Source organism: Erinaceus europaeus, chromosome 1 (assembly GCF_950295315.1).
Source record: "Erinaceus europaeus chromosome 1, mEriEur2.1, whole genome shotgun sequence".
In the NCBI taxonomy this organism is placed as follows: Eukaryota; Metazoa; Chordata; class Mammalia; order Eulipotyphla; family Erinaceidae; genus Erinaceus; species Erinaceus europaeus.
The window spans coordinates 22,014,394-22,034,774 of NC_080162.1; the positions used below are offsets into that span (position 1 = coordinate 22,014,394).

A 20,381-nucleotide genomic window follows, 5' to 3' on the forward strand; every position below is an offset into this window, starting at 1 on the left:
TAAGCTGCCACCAAGTTTAATAGACTCGGACAGGGTCTGCCCAGGCAGACTGAGCAGGGGGTGTCCAAGGCCTCCAGCTGCTGCAGTTCAGTGCGGCCAGTTCTCTTGGATGAATTCTGGCTTCTCCCTTCAAAGGGAGACTGTACAATGGTTGTGTTTGTGCAGTTCATTAGCAGAGACGCACTCCACTGAGCCTCTGGACAAGCCAAGAGATTGTTACAGGCCAGCCTGGAAGCAGGAGGCTCCTCTCACCCAGCCTGAGGCCACGAGAACCCACTGACTTTAACACTTATCTTGGTGGAAGCGGAGGCTGTCAAAGACCAACCACCCTGGACTTTAGTCCTGAATTAACTTTGAAAGTACATAAAATTTATAGACAATCTTGTCAAAAAAAAATAAATACACATCTTCCCCAACTTCTACGTATAACTTCTGGGGGTGGCAGGTTAAAAAAATAAGTCAGAAAAAGAATTCTTGCACTGATGCTTTCCCCATACCCTGTCCTCAGTAAAGAGAAAGCCCAGAGAGCCTGCTTCCCTGGCCGCCTCCTTCCTCTCCCGACAGCGACCTCTGTTCAACGGGACTCCACAGAGCCTCCATCTGCAGAGTGAGCAGCCCTTCCTCCTCAGGGCTGGAGCTGCTCCACCTGCCTCCTCACTTCTCTTTGGGGTAGATGGTTATTGTGTCTTCCAGGATATTCCCAGTCTTCACAGGGGACAGGCAAAAACTCAGGCCCCTTCTAGAAGCTCCTCAAAGGCATCCACATTCTTCCACAATCATGTCTTCATGATGGTCTAGAAGGACTCTGCCATTGTCCACATAGAGCATGCTCAGTGGCTTGGTTTTCACAGGGGCACAGCACGTGGAAGGGACTCGGTGAGGGTGGTACCGCTTCAGCAGACTCTGTGAAGAAGAGGAGAAGGGTCACTTCACATCCCAAAGGGCAGGTCAGAATAGTAGCATTTCTGAGTAAGGAGGAAGAAAGACACAGAGGATTAAAAAACTTTTTCTGGATGCAAAAAACCCCAAAATCAGAGGGAAATTGCTTTCATACAGTATAGCAATACAGGACACGCTCTGACATTTAAAATAACTTTAAAATAACCAGATACAGCCTCTAGAGTCTTCTGTTTAAAGGGTATTGGCAATGGTTAAATTGTATGTTCTTTTGATCTAGTCTTGAGTGAATGCCAATTTAAAAAATATCCCAAGGAAGTCCTGGCTTAGTTCCAGAAATATATAGCAGAAGAGTCATGTAGAAATTCTTGTGAGATGTGCTTTGTTTTGCTCAGAAGGACAAATAGTCAGTAAACATTCTGGAAAACACAAAGCACATCTTGGACTGGAGTTGGTGTATTTCACTAAAGTCAAAGAGAAGGACTGTGTATGTGTGTTTGTGTGTGTGTGTGCACGCTTAGATTATAATGTGAAAAACTGAGAAATGTTACACATGCACAAATTACTGTACAATGTCTATCAAGTGTAAACCATTAATCCCCTCCTAATCAAGAAAAAAAAAAGACACTCTGGAATTGGGTCCTGCCCACTAGGTCATACATTCTCTCTTTTTTAAAAAATTTTTTATATTTATTTTTCCCTTTTGTTGCCCTTGTTTTTTTATTGTTGTAGTTTTATTGTTGTTGATGTCATCATTGTTAGATAGGATAGAGAAATGGAGAGAGGAGGGGAAGACAGAGGGGAAGAGAAAGAGAGACACCTACAGACCTGCTTCACCGCCTGTGAAGTGACTCCCCTGCAGGTGGGGAGCCGGGGGCTCTAACTGGGATCCTTACACCGGTGATGCGCCACGTGCGCCGCGTGCACTACCGCTGGACTCCCATATATTCTCTTTTCAAGTCAGAGTATTTGATTGGGACTAGCTGGCTGTCTGGTTCTGTTTGATCACACTGCAGTAGGTTGACTGAATGAAGTGAGGTATGATTTCTTTGCCGAGAACAGGTCCCCTAGGGCCCTGGCCACAACCAGTGCTTCTGCCACGAGCTCAGCTCACATGCTCCCAGAGCCCAGAAACCTCACCCCAGGCCTGGCACAAAAGATATAGCGCCAGTCTTTAGAGGTTTTCAGTCTAGGCTTCAGGGAATAACGTAAAGACAGTTTGGTCTCCTATGACCTCTGAGAGCAGGGCAGGAGCTTATATAATATCCTCCATCTGAGGCCATGTTCTCTGCAGTCCCAAGTCATTGCCTTCTGTTCCGCTCCTCTACCACCTTTTAATTAGTGCCAGGGGGACGGGTGGTGGTGTGCTGGGTTGGTGGTACCTGGTAGTAGCCTCAGACTTTATCTGCTTTTGCAAAATAGGGGGTCTTAACTCCCGTTTTATGCAGCAAAAAGGACAGCAGCTGAAATACTGTTAATCCACTGACACCACCCATGTCATCAGGGACATAGACTTCTAGTAATGAGATTACACATTCAAACATGCCGGCAATCGACCAATGACTCTTTTCTTTTCTTTTTTGGTTTTTAAATGAGAGACAGAAGTGGGGTGGAGAGAGGAGAGACACCTGCAGTCTGTTCCACCACTCAGAAAGCTTCTCCTCTGCAGGTGGGGATCAGGAGCTTGAACTGGGTCTTTGTACATGGTCACGTGTGCATTGTACCAGGCATGCCACCACCTTGCCTCTCAACCAGTGACTAAACATATAGTTTGTATATCATCTCATTTAAACCTACCACACCCTTGAAATATGGCTGTGCTACCCCCCACTTTCTAAGTGGCAAACTGAGGCTCAGGGGGAGTAAGCACCTTCACCACTACTTCACAGCTCGTAAGTGGGTATCAAAACCAGGCCTGTCTAGTCCTAAACAGCAAATCCTGAACTTTCTTTCCTAGAGCATCAGGGGTGGGAAGGAGCTGAAACCCTCTAGAACTTTCTTTCCTACAGCATCAGGGGTGGGAAGGAGCTGAAACCCTCTAGCCTACACTGTCACCTGTCATTTAATAAAAGACATGGGATGGGAGTCGGGCGGTAGCGCAGTGGGTTAAGCGCAAGTGGCACAAAGCGCAAGGACCGGCGGAAGGATCCCAGTTGGAGCCCCGGCTCCCCACCTGCGGGGGGGGGGGGATCGCTTCACAAGCAGTATAGCAGGTCTGCAGGTGTCTATCTTTCTCTCCCCCCTCAGCCTCCCCATCTCTTTCCATTTCTCTCTGTCTTATCCAACAACATCAATGGCCACAATAACTACAACAACAAGGGCAACAAAATGGGGAAAATGGCCTCCAGGAGCAGTGGATTTGTAGCACAAGTAGCACCCTAGCGATAACCCTGGAAGGAAAAAATAAAAGACATGGCTGCCCAATGGGGCTGTCTCCACATATGCTCTCCAAGAATGTAGTCACCTATATATTCTTAGGACTGAGCCCAAGACCTGCCATATCGTAGTACCTGAATGAATGAACACAGATATTTCACAGCAAAGCCATAATCCTGTCCCCCAGATGAGCAACCAGGTTGCTTGCCAGAGCTCACTGCCCCCGCCCCCGTCCCCATGCCTGGTGACACACCTGGATATACGCGTGGTTGGTGGGATGGAACTCCTCCCCCACAGGGTTGGGACACTCGCCCTCACAGCGATAGGCATTGTACTGCTTGGGGTAGATGATCCAGGAACCCCATGAGATCAAGTTGAAGTCCACCAGGAATTTGACCTTCCTGCACAGCTGGCTTTTGTCTGGCACGTGATAGCGACGTTGTCTCCTGCCCCTCTCCCGAGAAAGCTGTCCCTCTTGGACCCTCCAGGAGCTCTCAGCTTCCCACATCAAGGTGGAGCCGCCCAGCCGCCTCTGCTCAGGGGCGAGGTTAGAATAGAGCAGCAGCGTCACTTCAGTGATGTTGGCGACAGGTGGTTTGGGGGGCTGCTGCCGGCACTCTCCAGCCAAACTCAGTATCTGCTCCTCCAGCTCCCCCGGGCGCTTCAGCCACTTGGAGAGTGGCCTCGTCACCTCCAGGACCATGCTGCCCGAAGAAAAGGTGATCTGGGACACGGTGACAGTGAACAGGTCCATCCGGATCCGTTTCAGGCAGCTGGCTGAGTCCCGCTCATCATCCAGCTTGGGCTGGTGGCAAATCTCAATGGAGAGGGGGAAGTCAGCGTGGAGGGCCACAGGGCTGGACAGCTGCAGCCGGAGCTCAGCCCATGCCAGATCCTCTTTTTGGCTGAGGAAGGAGAAGTCAAAAGCGAAGGTCCAAGTCAGCCCATTCACTTCCACATCTGTGTGGGGAAAATCAGGAGGACAGCAGGGTGAATGGAGGCTTTTTGTAGCTTCAGCATAGCTTGCACTTAAGCCCGGAGCTTACATGAGTCACGTCTCAATCCTCCACGCCAGCCCTAGGAGTTGGGAAGGTTTAACTGAGCTCATTTTAGAGATGAGGAAAACCGAAGCTTAGAGAGGTTAAAGTGTGCCGTTGTGGTGCCATTCCTGGAAGGTGGCAGAGCCAAACTGCTGTTCTGTTACTCCGCTTCAGAACAGGCCACTGGTGAGAAGGATCGGTAAAAACAAGACAAACTTGTCTCCCTTCACACACAAGGCTTAAGGCCAAGCCCTGTGCTTTCTGACCTAAACCTGGGACTTTCACTCCCTCTGTTACTCAGAACCAAGTAACTTTCCCTGGCTTCTTTCCCCACTGGAAAGGGTGTTATATTTCACAGGCACATGAAGCTGGAATGCCTGTCCTCGAAAGGTCTGGAAATCTCAGGCAACTGAAGTCAAATACTGGCTGCTCTCTCCACTCTACTCCCCCCCTCCCCCCAAAAAAAAGGAAGGTAGGAACTTGAGGCATTTAGGCCTTCAAAGCCTGTCTTTGTAGTTTGTCACCCAGGGGTCTTTCCTGTCTACCTGCAGGGTGCTCAGCTCTTTGCCCCCAGGTCATTCTCCAGTCTCCCTCTCCCTCTCCCTCTCTCTCTCTCTCTCTCTCTCTCACACACACACACACACACACACACACACACACACCCTTCCCACCCTCCTTGTACGGTTATACTCAGATTGGATGACAGGAATGGAGAAGCACACTCCCATTTATTTCGGTCCATTACTAATTTGCCCAGACAGTACAGAATAGAAGGTATTTGTGGGGTGGGGGGTAGATAGCATAATGGCTATGCAAAGAGATTCTGATGCCTGAGGCTTCAAAGTCCCAGGTTCAGTCCCGCGTACCACCATAAACCAGAGCTGATCAGTTCTCTGATTTAAAAAAAAAAAAAAAGTACTTGTGGTGTTTCAGATCACTTGACCTTCAAGCTCAGTCTCCTCTCCTTTGGAATGGGAGGAGCAATGCCCTCTTCACCTCTGCATTATCAGGAGGATCCTCCCAAAGGGAAAAAAAAAAAGTTTGAAGGTTTCCTGCTAAAGAAAAGTAAGAATTCATTCACTAGCCTCATTGAATATGCATGACTACTGAGTAGTCATGGGTATATCTTCAGGGTGGTAACGACCTCTGAGTTCCTCACTGGGCAGACCACTCAACTGCTTTTTTTTTTTTTCTTTGAATATCTATCCATGTTTCAGGAAATCTGTTGTCAAGTTGCAAGTGAATTTCTCAGGAAAATTCAGCCCGCATTCCAAGGGGCCGCCCCAGTTTCTGCCTCCTGAGCTGCGGCATCCAGCCCGGCTCCAGCTACTCTTTCTCACTTCTCTCCTCATTAGCACTTGTAAGAGGAAGTGACCACTCTGACTAGCAAGTCTCTGCAGAGGTGTGAAGAAAGAGCTGAGGTTACCCTGCCTTCCCCCACCCCTTGGAGTAGGTGAGACACATAGCAAATCCTGGCTACCTAGACCAGGAATTCAAAACACTTTTTGTCCACTGGTGACTTATATCCATCATGTGTGGGTATGAAATCTGGTAATTTATTAAAACAATATTAAACCACTAGTGAAAAAAAAAACATACCTACGTGTATACTTATCTCAAGTGTAGATGTGTACTGGAGATACGGCGGATCTGGTTCCAGATCACCAGAGTAAAACAATTATTGGGTCAGGAGCTGTAACAGTGGTTGTGCACTTGACTTTCATGCCTGAGGCAGAGTTACCAGATTCAACCCCCCACACACACACACACCCCCTGCACTACCTACCTATGTGTCTATCTCAAAACAAGAACAAAAAACCACCACATTTTTAGAAGAAAGACATACATTTCTTAGCTTCCCAATGCATATAGAAGTTATGCTTACACTATAACACTATACTGTAGTCTATTCAGTATGCAATAGTGCTATGTCTAAAAAAAAAAGTATACTCTTTAATTAAAATACACCACTCGAAAAAAGTTAGCTTTTGAGTCTTCAGCAAATCACAACTTTTTCTGGTGTAGAGCATTGTTAAAATAATGATGACAACAACAATAATAATAATAATGCAAGGGGATGGCCAGTGTTTCAAGCCCCTGGTCCCCACCTGCAAGGGAGAAGCTTCATGAGTGGTGAAGCAAGGGCTACAGGTGTCTTGTCTTTCTCCTCTATTTCCCCTTCCCTGTCTGTATTCAAAACAAACACATAAACAATTAAAAAGTAAAATAAAAAATAAAACAGATCTCTCCAAAGACTTTTTTTTTTTAATGAGATATGCCTGAATATACAAATGTCCTTGTGGAGAAAGGCATTTCAACTCAGTAATTCAGAGCAGGGACCACGGGTCTCCTGAGATTCAAACCCTGCCACTTGCCATTTCACACGCCGCAGTTAACATTCCTTCTCTGGGTCTTGGTTCTCCTTTGTAACAGGAAACAGCCCCTATTTGACAGAGTTTTTTTTATGATTTATTTGTTATGATTTACTAAGATAATGCGTGCCAAGTGCTGTGGTCAGCACAGTGCAGTCAACACTGATGGCCATCAACCATCTCCTGACCTCCAGGGAGAGATGTTCTTTCCAGCTTCAGAATCTGCCTCCACAAGCCTCCCCCAGACAGCGGCTCACTGGTCTTAGCTCTGACTCTCCTTAGAATAGGGGTGCATAATCCTTTGGGGGTTACTGATGGCTGACAAAAGCTAAGAATGCTTACCCCTGGGGGAAAAACAAACTGTATCTTCCACTTAACACAACAAACGACCATCCTGGAACCCATATTTGCACTGAAAGCTGACTTGACTGAACAGGTCCCAGAGGCATCTTGACCTGCCAGTTATGAAGGTGGATGTGACTAGGTTCAAACACTGGGGTTCCCTTTCCTCAAAGAGGGTACTGAAACTTTGGGTTAAGGGATTCTAAGAAAAAGATGGTGTGAGGGGGTATGACAGGGTGGTCCATCAACATTATATGCTAAAGACAATTGCCATGTCAAGTTCTTGTGAGGGAGGTTAATTCTGTAATGTTCTTGTCTTGTCTACTTTTGCCTCAAACAAAGCCTGTTTACAAATAATGTCTCCTTAAGTCTTCCACATAATTATCACCATTTTGCAGATGATGAACCAGAAGGTTGTACTATAGGTTAACCATGTGAGATGCAGACTCCCAACACATTCATCTCTCCTGGTCCTAGTGTGGTTTACAAAACCGCAAGAAAGAATAGCCTGGGTTTAGGACATCTCTCCACCATTACCCTTTCCTGTTAGAAAGAAAGAAGGAAGGAAGGAAGGAAGGAAGGAAGGAAGGAAGGAGGGAGGGAGAAGGACAGAAAGAAAAGAAGGCAGGCAGAAAGTGTACTGAGGATATAGCATAATGGTTATGCAAAGAGACTCTCCTGCCTGAGGTTACTAAATCCCAGGTTCAACCCCCACCCACCCCCACCATTAACCAGAGCACTACTCAGCTCTGGTTAAAAGAAAAAAGAAAGCAAAATAAGTAAGTAGAAAAGACTGAAAGGTAAGTATTGTAAAGCGGTAAATACTGTCATGTATATTTTCACATTCAAGCCACAGAAAACCAGTCCCTTATTTTACAAAAGAAGAAATTTAATATTGCACCAAAGTAATAGACTCTGGGGGTGGGGTGGAGGGTTCAGGTCCTGGAACATGAAGGCAGAGGAGAACCTAGTGGGGGTTGAATTGCTATGTGGAGAACTGGGAAATGTTATGCACGTACAAACTACTTTTATTTTACTGTCGGCTGTAAACCATTAATCCCTCAATAAAGAAATTTTAAAAAAGAAAATGAATGGAACCTGAAAAAAAAGAAAAAGAAACTTGAGAAGAAAACCCTTGGTCCCCCAGACTTCCCAAACATCACTACAAAGCCCGGGACTGTGGGAGGGGCAAACCAGGAAGAAATGCTCCGCGCCCCTGCCCCTGCCCCCAGCCCTTCTCTGCCCCGCAGCTTTTAGACATCCCAGTCATTTCTAAGTTGTCCCACTTTCCGAACGTCTCTATTCTGGCTGGTCCCCAGATGACCCTTCCGGAGAGGGTCACCGGCCTTCTGACCCTAAATGAGGCAGGTCTGGGGGTCAGGACCCCCCCACACACACCTCCACGGGGTCGACCAGAGGGGCGAGGTCAGCCCGAGCGATGTGGATTGAGCCGCCCCGCCGCGCACCGTCTGGCCCAGGCAGGGGTCAGCGCCCAGCCCTCGCCGCCGGGATGTGGATTGCGCGGAGGAAGGGGGCCCGGCGGGAGGGGCTCACCGCGCTCCCCACCCACCTGCCGGCCCCGCCCGGTGCCCGCCACACGCTGCCCCCTCCTCCAGGCTACACTGCCACGTCACCTGGCCTGCCGAGGGCCCTGACGGCTACCCCCCCAAGCCGCACAGGCGAAGTCAGAGTCACCGGGGCCACCTCTGGAGCCTGGACTCGAGGACCCAAACTGCCTCATTTCTCTCTCTCTCTCTCTCTTTCTTTTAAAAGACTTGATCTTATTTTTAATTTAATTTACTATTATTATTTTTAACCAAAGCACTGCTCAGCTCTGGTTTATGGTGGTGCGGAGGATTGAACCTGGGACTTAGGAGCCTCAGGCACGAGAGTCTCTGTGCGTAACCATTATGCTATCTAGCCCCTACCTCACTTCTCAGTTTCGGGGTACCCGATGCCTAATCCCAGGTTTCCCTCTCACAGGCCTGATCCCCGGTTCCTCAGCTGGTTTTCATTCTGCCCGAGACCCTTCTAACGTCAAACACCCAGACCCCCGCTCATCTCAAGCAATGGAAACCAAACCAAACCCCACAACACAAACTAACTGCAACCCTCATAAGGAGCTCCTGTAGTCACTCACAGGCTGTGCTAAGGGTTTTGTGTCCCTTGTCACCTAGCCTCCCTTCGCCAGACCGCCAAGGGACTTTCAGGGACTCCCAATGCGCCAGGAAGACGCGCTAGAGGCAGAGACCTCACAGGTAAGAAGCGGCGTCACCAGGGTGCACCCTACAGCTCTGGGCTCAGCCCACCCGAAGCCGGGAGTCTGGATCCAGGACACACTCGGGACGCCAGAATCCCTTCCAAGCCCCAATCCCCAGCCCAGGCAAAAGAGACACCCCACACCCCACCCCCAGCTGCAACTCCGGACGCGCCCCAGAGCTAGTGCACGCGCCCAGAAGGAGGACCCCCGCACCCCGGGCTGCAGCGCCCTTCTGGAGTCTGGGGGTGGGCGCGGCCGGGTCCTCGGTTGCGGGCAGGGGCTGGCGCCGCCTACCTTGCGCCTGCAGACTGCGGATAATGTCCGCCCGGGGCAGCGGGTTGCGGTAGAGGCTCAGCATATAAGCGAGAGGGGCAGGCGACGAAGGCCGCCCCTGGGGATGCAGCGGCACGTGGGCCACCGCAGAGGGCGCGGGAAGCAGGGCGCAGCAGGCCTGCAGGAGCAGCCCGGGCCACAGGCGGGCGGGCATGGTGCGCGAGGTGAGCCGGCCCACCGCGCCTCCGCCCCTTTTATCCCGGGCCACCCCGGCCGCCCCGCCCCCCTCCTCTCCTCCCGGGGCGAAGTTTTACAATCATAAACCCCCCTCCCTCGCACACGCCCTCCATGGGTGGCTTTGGGAGCCCCTACTGGGAGCCGGCGATAATTGGACCTGGTCTGAAGGAGACCTGCAAAACTGGAGGAGCCTTGGAGACCGGAACCGTCTAGTACGTTGGCCTGGGCATCTATCTCCCTGCTGCCTCATTGCAGAGACACAGCAAACTTGTGCCGCCTACCTCCCAGGTCAGAAGTGTGACTTCTCCGCTTTGCCTCACCTGGGGCCTGTGCCCTTTCGGTCCCTCCAGGCTCCAGATGGCCATCAGGCTCAGTAAGGAGTAGGTAGGAAATATTGATAGATTTTTTTTTTTTTTCAGGCTAGGTGCAGCCCCTTACCATAGGCCAGGCCTTATTTGGAAAGATGAATCTGAAGGACTAGCTTCTGGGAAACTATTGCAACACAGGCGATGGCTTATGGGCTTTAAGTCCTTGGGGTGGGGCGGTGGTGCCTGGTTGATCACATTTGTTACCGTGCTGTAGGATCTGGGTTCAAGCCCCCAGACCCCACCTGTAGGGGGCAAGTTTCACAAGCAGTGAAGCAGTGCCAAAGGTCTGTCTGTCTGTCTCTCTCTCTAATATTATATTTATTTGTTTATGAGAGGAATAGGAGGAGAAAGAAAGATATCACTCTGGTACATGTGCTGCTGGGCATCAAACTCAGGACCTCATGCTTGAGAGTCCAGCACCTTATCCACTGTGTCACCTCTTCGACCATCAGGCGTCTCTGTCTCCACCTTCCCTCTCAATTTTTCTGTCTCTGTCCAGTAAATAAATAAAATATTTTCTAAAAAAGGAAAAAGAAAAATAATTTTTAAAAAATGTACATACAGGGAGAAGGGCGGTGGTGCAGTGGGTTGAGCGCATGTGGCGCAAAGTGCCTACCAGCCTAAGGATCCCGGTTCAAGCCCCGGCTTCCTACCTGCAGGGGAGTCGCTTCACAAGCAGTGAAGCAGGTCTTCAGGTGTCTGTCTTTCTCTCCCCCTCTCTGTCTTCCCCTCCTCTCTTCATTTCTCTCTGTCCTATCCAACAACAACGACATCAGTAACCCCAACAATCTTAAACAACAAGGGCAACAAAAGGGAAATATTAAAAAAATAATAAAATAAAAAAGTACATACACTGAAGTGCTCTCCTGGGGCTGAGAGAGAGCCCCTGCCAGAGGGCAGGAGTAGGGGACAAAAGATAGACTGCTTTATAGGAACCAGGGAGGGTAGGGCAGAAGCTGGGCCTGGGTTGTAGCTGACCATGTGATTTTGGAACGCGGTTCACAAGCACACACCAGCCTAGTGGTTTCAGGAACAAAAAGACTTTGCCCACATTACCCATGTCCTGCCATGGTTCTTGCCTGGGTTTCATCTCAGGCAACTCATTTCCCTCTCCCTGGGTCCTGCTTATTTCGTCCTAACCTCCTCTTCTTTTAAATATCTGAGTCAGGTCAGATATTTAAAAAAGTGTTGGGGCCAGGTGGTGGTGCGCCTGGTTAAGCACATACATTACAGTGCACAAGGACCCAGGTTTGAGGCCCTGGTCCCCACCTGCAGGGGAAAAGCTTCATGAGTGGTGAAGACGGTTGCAGGTGTCCCTTTGTCTCTTTCCCTCTCTATCTCTCCCCCCTCAATTTCTCTCTGTCTCTATCCAACAATAATTTAAAAATTGTGACTACCTACCCCTTGTCAACCCCTTCTCTTAGCCATACCTAGCCCATCAGCAGATGGCTGGCTTTTACTGGAGCACCAGGCAGGCCTGCTTCTTTCCCAGAATGCCCTTAGCTCCAAAGTACCATAGCTATAGTCCTGAGCAGGTGGGAGGAAATGGAAGGAGGTTCAGTAGAGTCAGCCACCAGCTCTAAGCTTGTGTTTGGAAATGGCCCACACAGCAGGAAGGGGAGTTCACTTAGGAGAGACCCACATTACAGACCAGTGAAAGTCATGAGAAGTGGACAGTCTGCTCACCCAGCCAAGCAATGACCATGCTCTCCTCACAGTTACACATTAGAGCTGGAATCCACAGAGGCCTAGTTAAGTCAATCGGTAAAGGAAGTTATGTTCCTACTTGTCTGGAGATAAGTATCATTAAAGTGTTGTTAGACTATTGATCTCTGAATCTTAATTTAGACCTTTGGAACTGGACAACTGCTCACCCAACCAGCTTTTATGCATTAGAGTTGGGATCCAAGAAAGGCCTGGCTAAGTAAATCATTGAACGATGTTATGTTTAGACTTTTTTGGAGATAGGTGTCATTGAGATGTTGTTAGACGACTGATTTCTGAATCTTGATCCAAACCTTTGAGACTTGGACAGTCTGCTCATCAAGCCAGCTGTGACCAGGCTCTCCCCACAGTTACACATTAGAGTTGGGATCCAGAGAGGCCTACTTAAGTAAATTGGTAAGGACACAGTGTTCAGACTTGTCTGGAGATAAGTATTATTGAGGTGTTGTTAGACTAATGGTTTCTGAATCTTGATCCAGGCCTTAAGAATTTGATCTGGAGAGAGGGGTTGGTAACCTACATAATTGACAAATAGTGATTCTATTTTTTTTTTTGCCTCCAGGGTTATTGCTGGGTCTCAGTGAATTCATGGGGCACGATGAATCCACTGCTCCTGGAGGCCATCTTTTCCCCCTTTTGTTGCCCTTGTTGTGGTTATTATTGTTATTGTTGATGTCTTTCGTTGTTGGATAGGACAGAGAGAAATGGAGAGAGGAGGGGAAGACAGAGAGGGAGAGAGAAAGACAGAGAGCTGCAGACCTGCTTCACCCCTTGTGAAGTGACTCCCCTGCAGGTGGGGATCTGGGGGCTCAAAGGGGGATCGGGGGCTCAAAAGGGGATCCTTCTGACGGTCCCTGAGCTTTGTGCCATGTGCACTTAACCAGCTGCGCTACCGCCTGACCCCCGACAAATAGTGATTTTTTTCAGTCTAGAATCTTGGGTGGAATAAAATTATTTCTCTCATCCTTAATCATGACCACAGATTCCTACTTTCATGCAGATGAAATGGAGCAAGTGCTTTGCAGACTCTAAAATTGGAAGACTTTTCAAGAACTTATGCATATGGATTTATTTATCTAGTAATTTATAAAGACAGAGAAGTAGAAAGGCAGAGAGAGAGAGAGAGAGAGAGAGCACTAAAGTTTTCCTTCAGTGTGGTGGACGCTGGCCTTGAACCTGGAAAGTGCATGTGGCAAAGCAGCACACTCTCCAAGTGAGCTGTTTGGCTGACCTGCATGTGGATATTTTTATTCTAGATTCTGATGTTAACTTCTTATCAGCTAAATTTAATTGATAAGTTAAATTCTCAAATCTGAGACTTGTTGACTTGAAGTCATCAGTCTTATCCCTCTGCATCAGATCCCCTCCCCAGGTTATGAATCAGTGATAGACTGTAGTGGATGCTGAACTCCTGACAAAAACCTGGAAACCAGGAATGGCTGTTACCAAGCGAAAGGAACCAGTTTCGAGCCCCCAAAAGGGGGCTCCACTTCATGAGTGGTGAAGCAATGTCTGTTGATCTTTCCCCCTCTCTAACTCCCTATCCTCTCTCAATTTCTCTGTCCTATCAAATAAAAATTAGAGAGAAAAAAAAAAGGCCTCACACACACAGATGATATATTTACTTTCCATGCTGGACCAGAAGCTGCTTGAAATTATTTCCTTCTTCCTATCTTCACAGTGTAGCTGCTTAACAAGTCTTTCTTTCAGTATGAATGGGAACAACCACAGCTAACGGGTACTGAGCATCTACTACATCAGGTAGTTTTTTTTAATAACTATCATGATTTTATCTTTGCATCTATTTCAGAGGTCAGAAAAGCAGGGAAGAAGGTAACTTGTTCAATGCCACACACTTCCAAGTGAAAAGAATAATTCTGGAAAAAAAAAACTTAAAATAGCTTTTATTTCATTTTATTTTTTTTAATCAGTTCTTTTTTCCCCTCTTGTTGCCCTTGTTTTCTTATTGTTGTTGTAGTTATTATTGTGTTGTTATTGATGTCATTGTTGTTGGGTAGGACAGAGAGAAATGGAGAGAGGAGGGGAAGACAGAGAGGGGGGAGAGAAAGATAGACACCTGTAGACCTGCTTCACTACCTGTGAAGCAAGCCCCTTGCAGGTGGGGAGCCGGAGGCTCGAATCGGGGTCCTTACTCGATCCTTGCACTTGGTGCCATGTGCGCTTAACCCACTGGGCTACCTCCCGACTTCCGAAAAGGACAATTTTAATTAATGAATTCATAACCTGGGGAGGGGATCTGATGCAGAGGGATAAGACTGGTGACTTCAAGTCAGCAAGTCTCAGATTTGAGAATTTAACTTATCAATTAAATTTAGCTGATAAGAAGTTAACATCAGAATCTAGAATAAAAATATCCACATGCAGGTCAGCCAAACAGCTCACTTGGAGAGTGTGCTGCTTTGCCACGTGCACTTTCCAGGTTCAAGGCCAGCGTCCACCACACTGAAGAAAGCTTTGGTGCTTATTACCCAGACCTGTGCTTTCTGCCCTACTGCTCCCCCATAGATGAGCAGGTAAAAATATGTCCTGCACTGAGACTTAAAAAAAAAAATGTTGGGGGTCGGGCGGTGGTGCAGTGGGTTAAGCGCATGTGGCACAAAGCTCAGGGACCAGCGTAAGGATCCCGGTACGAGCCCCCGGCTCCCCACCTGCAGAGGAGTCGCTTCACAAGCAGTGAATCAGGTCTGCAGGTGTCTGTCTTTCTCTCCCCTTCTTTGTCTTCCCCTCCTCTCTCCATTTCTCTCTGTCCTATCCAACAACGAATTGCGTCAACAAGGGCAATAATAATAATAACCACAATGAAGCTACAACAAGGGCAACAAAAGGGGGAAAAAAAAAAAATGTTAAAAAATATTGGATGGTAGTAGACTCACCAGCATGAGACCTGAGCTCTAGCCCTGGGCCACCATATGAGAGGGCTTGCAAGGGGTGGGGGGAGGAGAAAGAAAGGAATAAATAGGGGGCCAGGTGGTGGCACACCTCGTTAAGCACACACATTACAGTGCACAAGGACCTGGGTTCAAGCCCCTGAGCCCCACCTGCAGGGCTGCAGATGTCTCTGTCTCTTCCCCTCCCCCCTGCCTTTCTTAATTTCTCTCTGTCTCTATTCAAAAATAAATAAATAAATAGTATTTTTAGAAGAAAAGAAACTGACCACTATCATAATTAAACAAAAAAAAAGTGGTCTGGGAGGTGGCGCAGTGGATAAGGCACTGGATTCTCAGCCGTGAGCTCCTAGTTCAGTCCCTGGCAGCACATGTGCCAGAGTGATGTCTGGTTCTTTCTCTCTCTGCCTGTCTTTTTCATGAATAAAATAAATTCTTTAAAAAAGAGGAAGGAAAAGAAGAGAAGAAGGAGAAGGAGAAATAAGAGAGCAGAATGGCCACCAGGAGTGGTAGAGTCCTGCAGGCTTTTTGCCCCAAAGATAACTCTAATGGCAAACAAACAAACAAACAAACAAAAAAACACCTCGGGCCAGGAGGATAGCACAAGGCTTACAAAACAGACTGTTATGCATGAGGTTCCAAGGTCCCAGGTTCAACCTGACACACTATAAGCCAGAGCTGAGGGTCTGGGAAGTGGTATGTTGGCTAATGTGTTAGGCTCCTGGGCAGGAGATCCCAAATTTGACTCCCCACATCCTGTGTGTCAGAGTGATGTTCTGGTTTTCTCTCTTCCTGTCTTTCTCTCTCATTGACAAGCAAATCTTAAAAGATAAAAATAAATTTATTGGGAGCTAGGCAGTAGCGCAGCGAGTTAAGTGCACCTGGCGCAAAGCACAGGGACCGGCATAAGGATCCCAGTTCGAGCCCCCGGCTCCCCACCTGCAAGGGAGTCGCTTCACAGGCGGTGAAGCAGGTCTGCAGGTGACTATCCTTCTCTCCCCCTCTCTGTCTTCCCTTCCTCTCTTCATTTGTCCCTGTTCTATCCAACAGTGACGACGACATCAGTAACAACAGTAATTAAAATAACAACAACAACAAAAAAAACGAGCAACAAAAAGGGAAAATAAATAAATGTTAAAAAAAACTTTAAAAAGTAGTAAATTTATTTTTAAAACCCAGAACTAACCAGTGATATGGAGGAAAACAGACATGCTCAAAATAAAAGTCTTGCTTTTCTTAAGAGTCAGGAGCTGCAGACAGCTTATTTCCAGTGTGGATTGACCCAGAGCCTTGTGGAGGCCTGGAACTACTCTCTTCCTAGTTAGAGGGACTATCAAAGCCTGTCCACCACTGAACTTTCTCCAGCTCTGGCACCTGGAAGAACTCAAACATATGTCACCTCCTTGGGATAGGAGGTAAGAGTTATCCTTTTCATTTTAAGGGCTTTCATTAATTAGTCCAGGAGCTGTTTGCTGCAGGAAGGATGGGAAACACCATCTCCCCACATGGATAATGATACTTTCTTGCTCGTCTGCCCCAGACAGTGTGACCTACCAATTACCTGACCTGGGAGATAACCTCTGGGAGCAGACCAGCTGACTGAGGGGGAGCAAAGTTCCTCCAAGTTCTCCAGTGCTTTCATTTGGCTGCTCTGACCCCTCTCACTGTAAGCTGTGATATGTGACTCAGTTAAATACTGGGACTCTGGGATCAGGCTGCCAGAAGACACAATCTGCGTCCTTCTCCCTCATGGTGAAACCAGTGATCCCTCCACTATGAACTGAAAAAATAGTATCGACTTGACAGGAAGGTTGTAAGTAGAAAGCCGGTGTAAAGTGCACAGTGTGTGACCCTGGAGGTGGCACAGAGGATAAACTGTTAGATTCTCAGAGATGAGGCTCCGCGTTCAACCCCTGGCATCGTATGTGCCTGAGTGATACTGAGGTGGTCACTTTCTCCCTTTCTCCCTCTCTCTCTCTCCTTTTTCCCTTATTAACAAATAAAATATATATTTTAATTTATTTATTCCATTTTGTTGCCCTTGTTGTTTTATTGTTGTTACTGATGTCGCCGTTGTTGCATAGGACAGAGAGAAATGGAGAGAGGAGGGGAAGACAGAGAGGGGGAGAGAAAGATAGACACCTGCAGACCTGCTTCACTGCCTGTGAAGTGACTCCCTTGCAGGTGGGGAGCCGGAGGTTCAAACCGGGATCCTTCCGCCTGTCCTTGCGCTTTGAGCCACGTGAGTTTAATCCGCTGTGCTACTACCCGACTCCCACAAATAAAATATTTTTCAGCCTGGAAAGTAAAGCAGTGGATGAAGCATTGGCCTCTCAAACATAGGGTCCCATGTTTGATCCTTGGTATTGCATGTGCCAGAGTAATGATACTCTGAGTCTCATGCTAGTAAAAAACAAATAAACAAATCATATGAAAATAAAGAAGTCTTAGTGATGGTGTACCCGACAGAAGGCATATGTTACCATACATGCTGACTCTGCTTCAAGCCCCAGGTCCTCATCTGCAGGGGAAACTTCATAAGCAATGGAGCTGAGCTTCAGGTATCTCTCTTTCTCTCCCATGTCTATTTCTCACAGTCTTTATCAGAAATAAGTAAGTAATCGTCAAAAAAAAGTAAATAAAAACTTTTTTTTTTTGCCTCCAAGGTTCTCTCTGGGGCTCAGTGCCTACACTACCAATCCACTGCTCCTGGTGGCCATGTTTTCCCATTGTTGTTGTTATTGTTATTGTTGTTGCTGTTGTGTTGGAGAGGATACAGAGAAATTGAGAGAGGAGGGGAAGACAGAGAGGGGGAGAGAAAGACAGACACCTAAAGACCTGTTTCACTGCTTGCAAAGCTCAAGGACTGGCATAAGGATCCTGGTTCAAGCCCCCAGCTCTCCACCTGCAGGGGAGTCGCTTCACAGGTAGTGAAGCAGGTCTGCAGGTGTCTTGTCTTTCTCTCCCCCTCTCTGTCTTCCCCTCCTCTCTCCATTTCTCTCTGTCCTATCCCACAATGACGACATCAATAACAACAATAATAACTACAACAACAATAAAATAAAAACAACGGCAACAAAAGGAAAAATAAATAAATGTAAAAAAACATTTTTTTTATTGTATGAAGTATTGTGCTTTTTGTTCCATTCACTTGTTGAACAAATTACATGTCTCATGAGTCCCCAGAAGATTAACTCCAAGTACTCAGTTCTCAGGGAGCCAAGGCAGAAAGTCATTTCAATTCTGCACCTATTTCAGGAGCATTTCCATTTGTGAAGGTGACCCCGGCTGCCTTCACCTGTACATTAGCTTATATAAGTCTATAGACCTCGCCTTCAGTGCAGCTCTGTCAGGTGTGGAAGCATTTAGAAGAGGGGTAACCAATGCATAGAGGAGTTAAATAGCATGAGCTGTGTGAAGGTGGAGGGTCTGTTTTATCACAACTCTCCAGTGGCCGGCACAGCTGCTGGCACACATGAACTCAGTATTTGCTGTGTGGCCGAATGAACTCTGTGTTCCTGAAGCAGGTCCCCTACACCTCTGCCTTGTGCTGCTTCCACTGCCTCCTGCTGTTTCCACATCGTCACGATGGTAAACTTCTCACCTTTCAAGGCACAGCTGACAAGTCACCTCTACAGACCTTTCACTAGATTCGCCAGGAAGTTGGCGGAGCCATCTCTTAAGTAAAGCACCATAGAGCATCTGGTTGTCCAAACACTACTCAGAGGCTGCTGTTGCAGAGTGATGGGCTGAGGAGACAGCATCATGGTTTTGCAAAAGGCTTTGAATGCCTAAAGTTCTGAGGTCCCAGGTTCAGTCCTCAGCACCATCATAAATCAGCTAGTCTGGTTTGGTCTCTCTGCATCTCTCATTCATTAAAAAAAAAAGAATAAATAAATATTGAAAGAAACAAGCAAACAAAGAAGGCTGATGTGGCTTGGGAGGTGCCACATTGGGTAAAATGTTGGTCTTGGGACAGGCAAAATAGCACAGGTTTGAACTCGGCCCCACTACATTGAAAGAAATTTGGGTGCTGTGGTATCTACGTATCTATCTTTAAAAAAAAAAAAGTTGAATTTGCAGGCCAGAGGTCCTGAGTTTGAACCCCAAGCAATGCATATGCCAGTGATGTTTTGGTTCTTTTTCTCTCTTGTTAACAAATAAATCTTTTTTTTTTAAAGGAAATTTAAAAAAGAAAGGAAACAGGGGTGACTCTTTTTGTTTTCATATCCCAGCCCCTAGTTTATAACTGACCTTTGCTTGCTACAATCTTTTGTCTAAGTGAATAAATGTAATCTTGGAAATGGTAGAGGCATTAGGTGGCAAGATAGCTTACTTGGAAAGGTTTGAATCCCCTATCCTCAAGCACTGGGGGAAACTTCAGTGCTGTGATATTTCTCCCTTTTTAAAAAAATATGTATTCCCTTTTGTTGCCCTTGTTTTATCGTTATAGTTATTATTGTCATTGTTGTTGGATAGGACAGAGAGAAATGGAGAGAGGAGGGGAAGACAGAAAGGGGGAGAAAAAGATAGACACCTGCAGACCTGCTTCATCGCCTGTGAAGCGACTCCCCTGCAGGTGGGGGAGCTGGGGGCTCGAACCGGGATCCTTATGCCAGTCTTTGCACTTTGCGTCACATGTGCTTAAGCCACTGTACTACTGCCCGACTCCCTATTTCTCTCTATCTTCTCTCTCTCCCCACTTTTTTTTTTAAAGTTATTTACTTAACAGAGCCAGAGCACTGCATGTTATGCCAGACATAGAGTTCAGGACTTTATGCTTAAGTGTCAGATGATGCTACAGGTGTCTCTCTGTCTTTTTCTCCCTTTCTCTCTCCTCTCTCTCTCTCTCTAACGCACCATCAAAAAGCAAGGAAAATCAAAAAAGAAAATGTGATTGCTAAGAATGGTGGAGGTGGGGAGGTGCTAGTGCTCCTGGTTAAGCACACATATTACCAGGCGCAAGGACCCGGGTTCAAACCCCCGCTGCTCACCTGCAGGAGGTCTGCTTCACAAATGATGAAGTCTCTGCAGATATCTGTCTCTCTCTCTCTCCCTCTAACTCCCTGGCCTCTCTCAATTTCTCTCTGTCCTATCTAATGGGAAAAATGGTGGCGTTGTGTAGGCAACCTTAGCAATAGCCCTGGTAGCAAAACAAACAACAAATACATATTTTGCATTTTTTTTTGTCTTTGAGAAACTTGCACTTACTTATTAACATGAGAGACAGGAAGATTGTGACACATGTGATGCTGGAGGTTGAACTCGGGACCTCATGCTTTGAAGTCCAGTGCTTTACCTGCTGTGCCACCGCCAAGGTTGTTAGTGTGTCTTCTGTGTCCATCAGCTATGCATCATCTCTGCTCCCCCTGCTCCCTCTCTCTCTCTCTCTCTCTCTCCTGATTCCTTGCGACCTGAGCAGGGCTGGTACTGCCCTGGAAGAGGGTGGGCTGAGATGGTGGAGCTAGCAGGAGTCAAGCCTGTCTGACCCTGAGTCTCATGCTTTCCTTCCACACCCTCCTGGGTGGGGCACAGGCTCTACTTGTGATTCCCACAAGGTCAGGAGGTGAAGGCTCTCAGCCTGG

General features: G+C 47.4%; 1 protein-coding gene across 3 annotated transcripts in view; it reads right to left on the reverse strand.

Moving 5' to 3' along the window:
* Positions 1-20,381, reverse strand: part of NODAL (nodal growth differentiation factor) — a 23,701-nt gene continuing 3,320 nt past the window's right edge. Inside the window, exons 1-3 of one of the 3 annotated variants that reach the window (XM_007524142.3) lie at positions 9,582-9,806; positions 3,527-4,233; positions 1-903 (exon numbers count right to left, since the gene is read on the reverse strand). In XM_007524142.3, the coding sequence (XP_007524204.1) occupies positions 751-903; positions 3,527-4,233; positions 9,582-9,774 (1,053 nt within the window). In that variant the 5' untranslated portion in view covers positions 9,775-9,806 and the 3' untranslated portion in view covers positions 1-750. Of the gene's footprint in view, positions 966-3,526; positions 4,234-9,581; positions 9,807-20,381 lie in introns of those variants that run through there. The other 2 variants (XM_060199336.1, XM_060199381.1) reach the window with 2 other exon arrangements.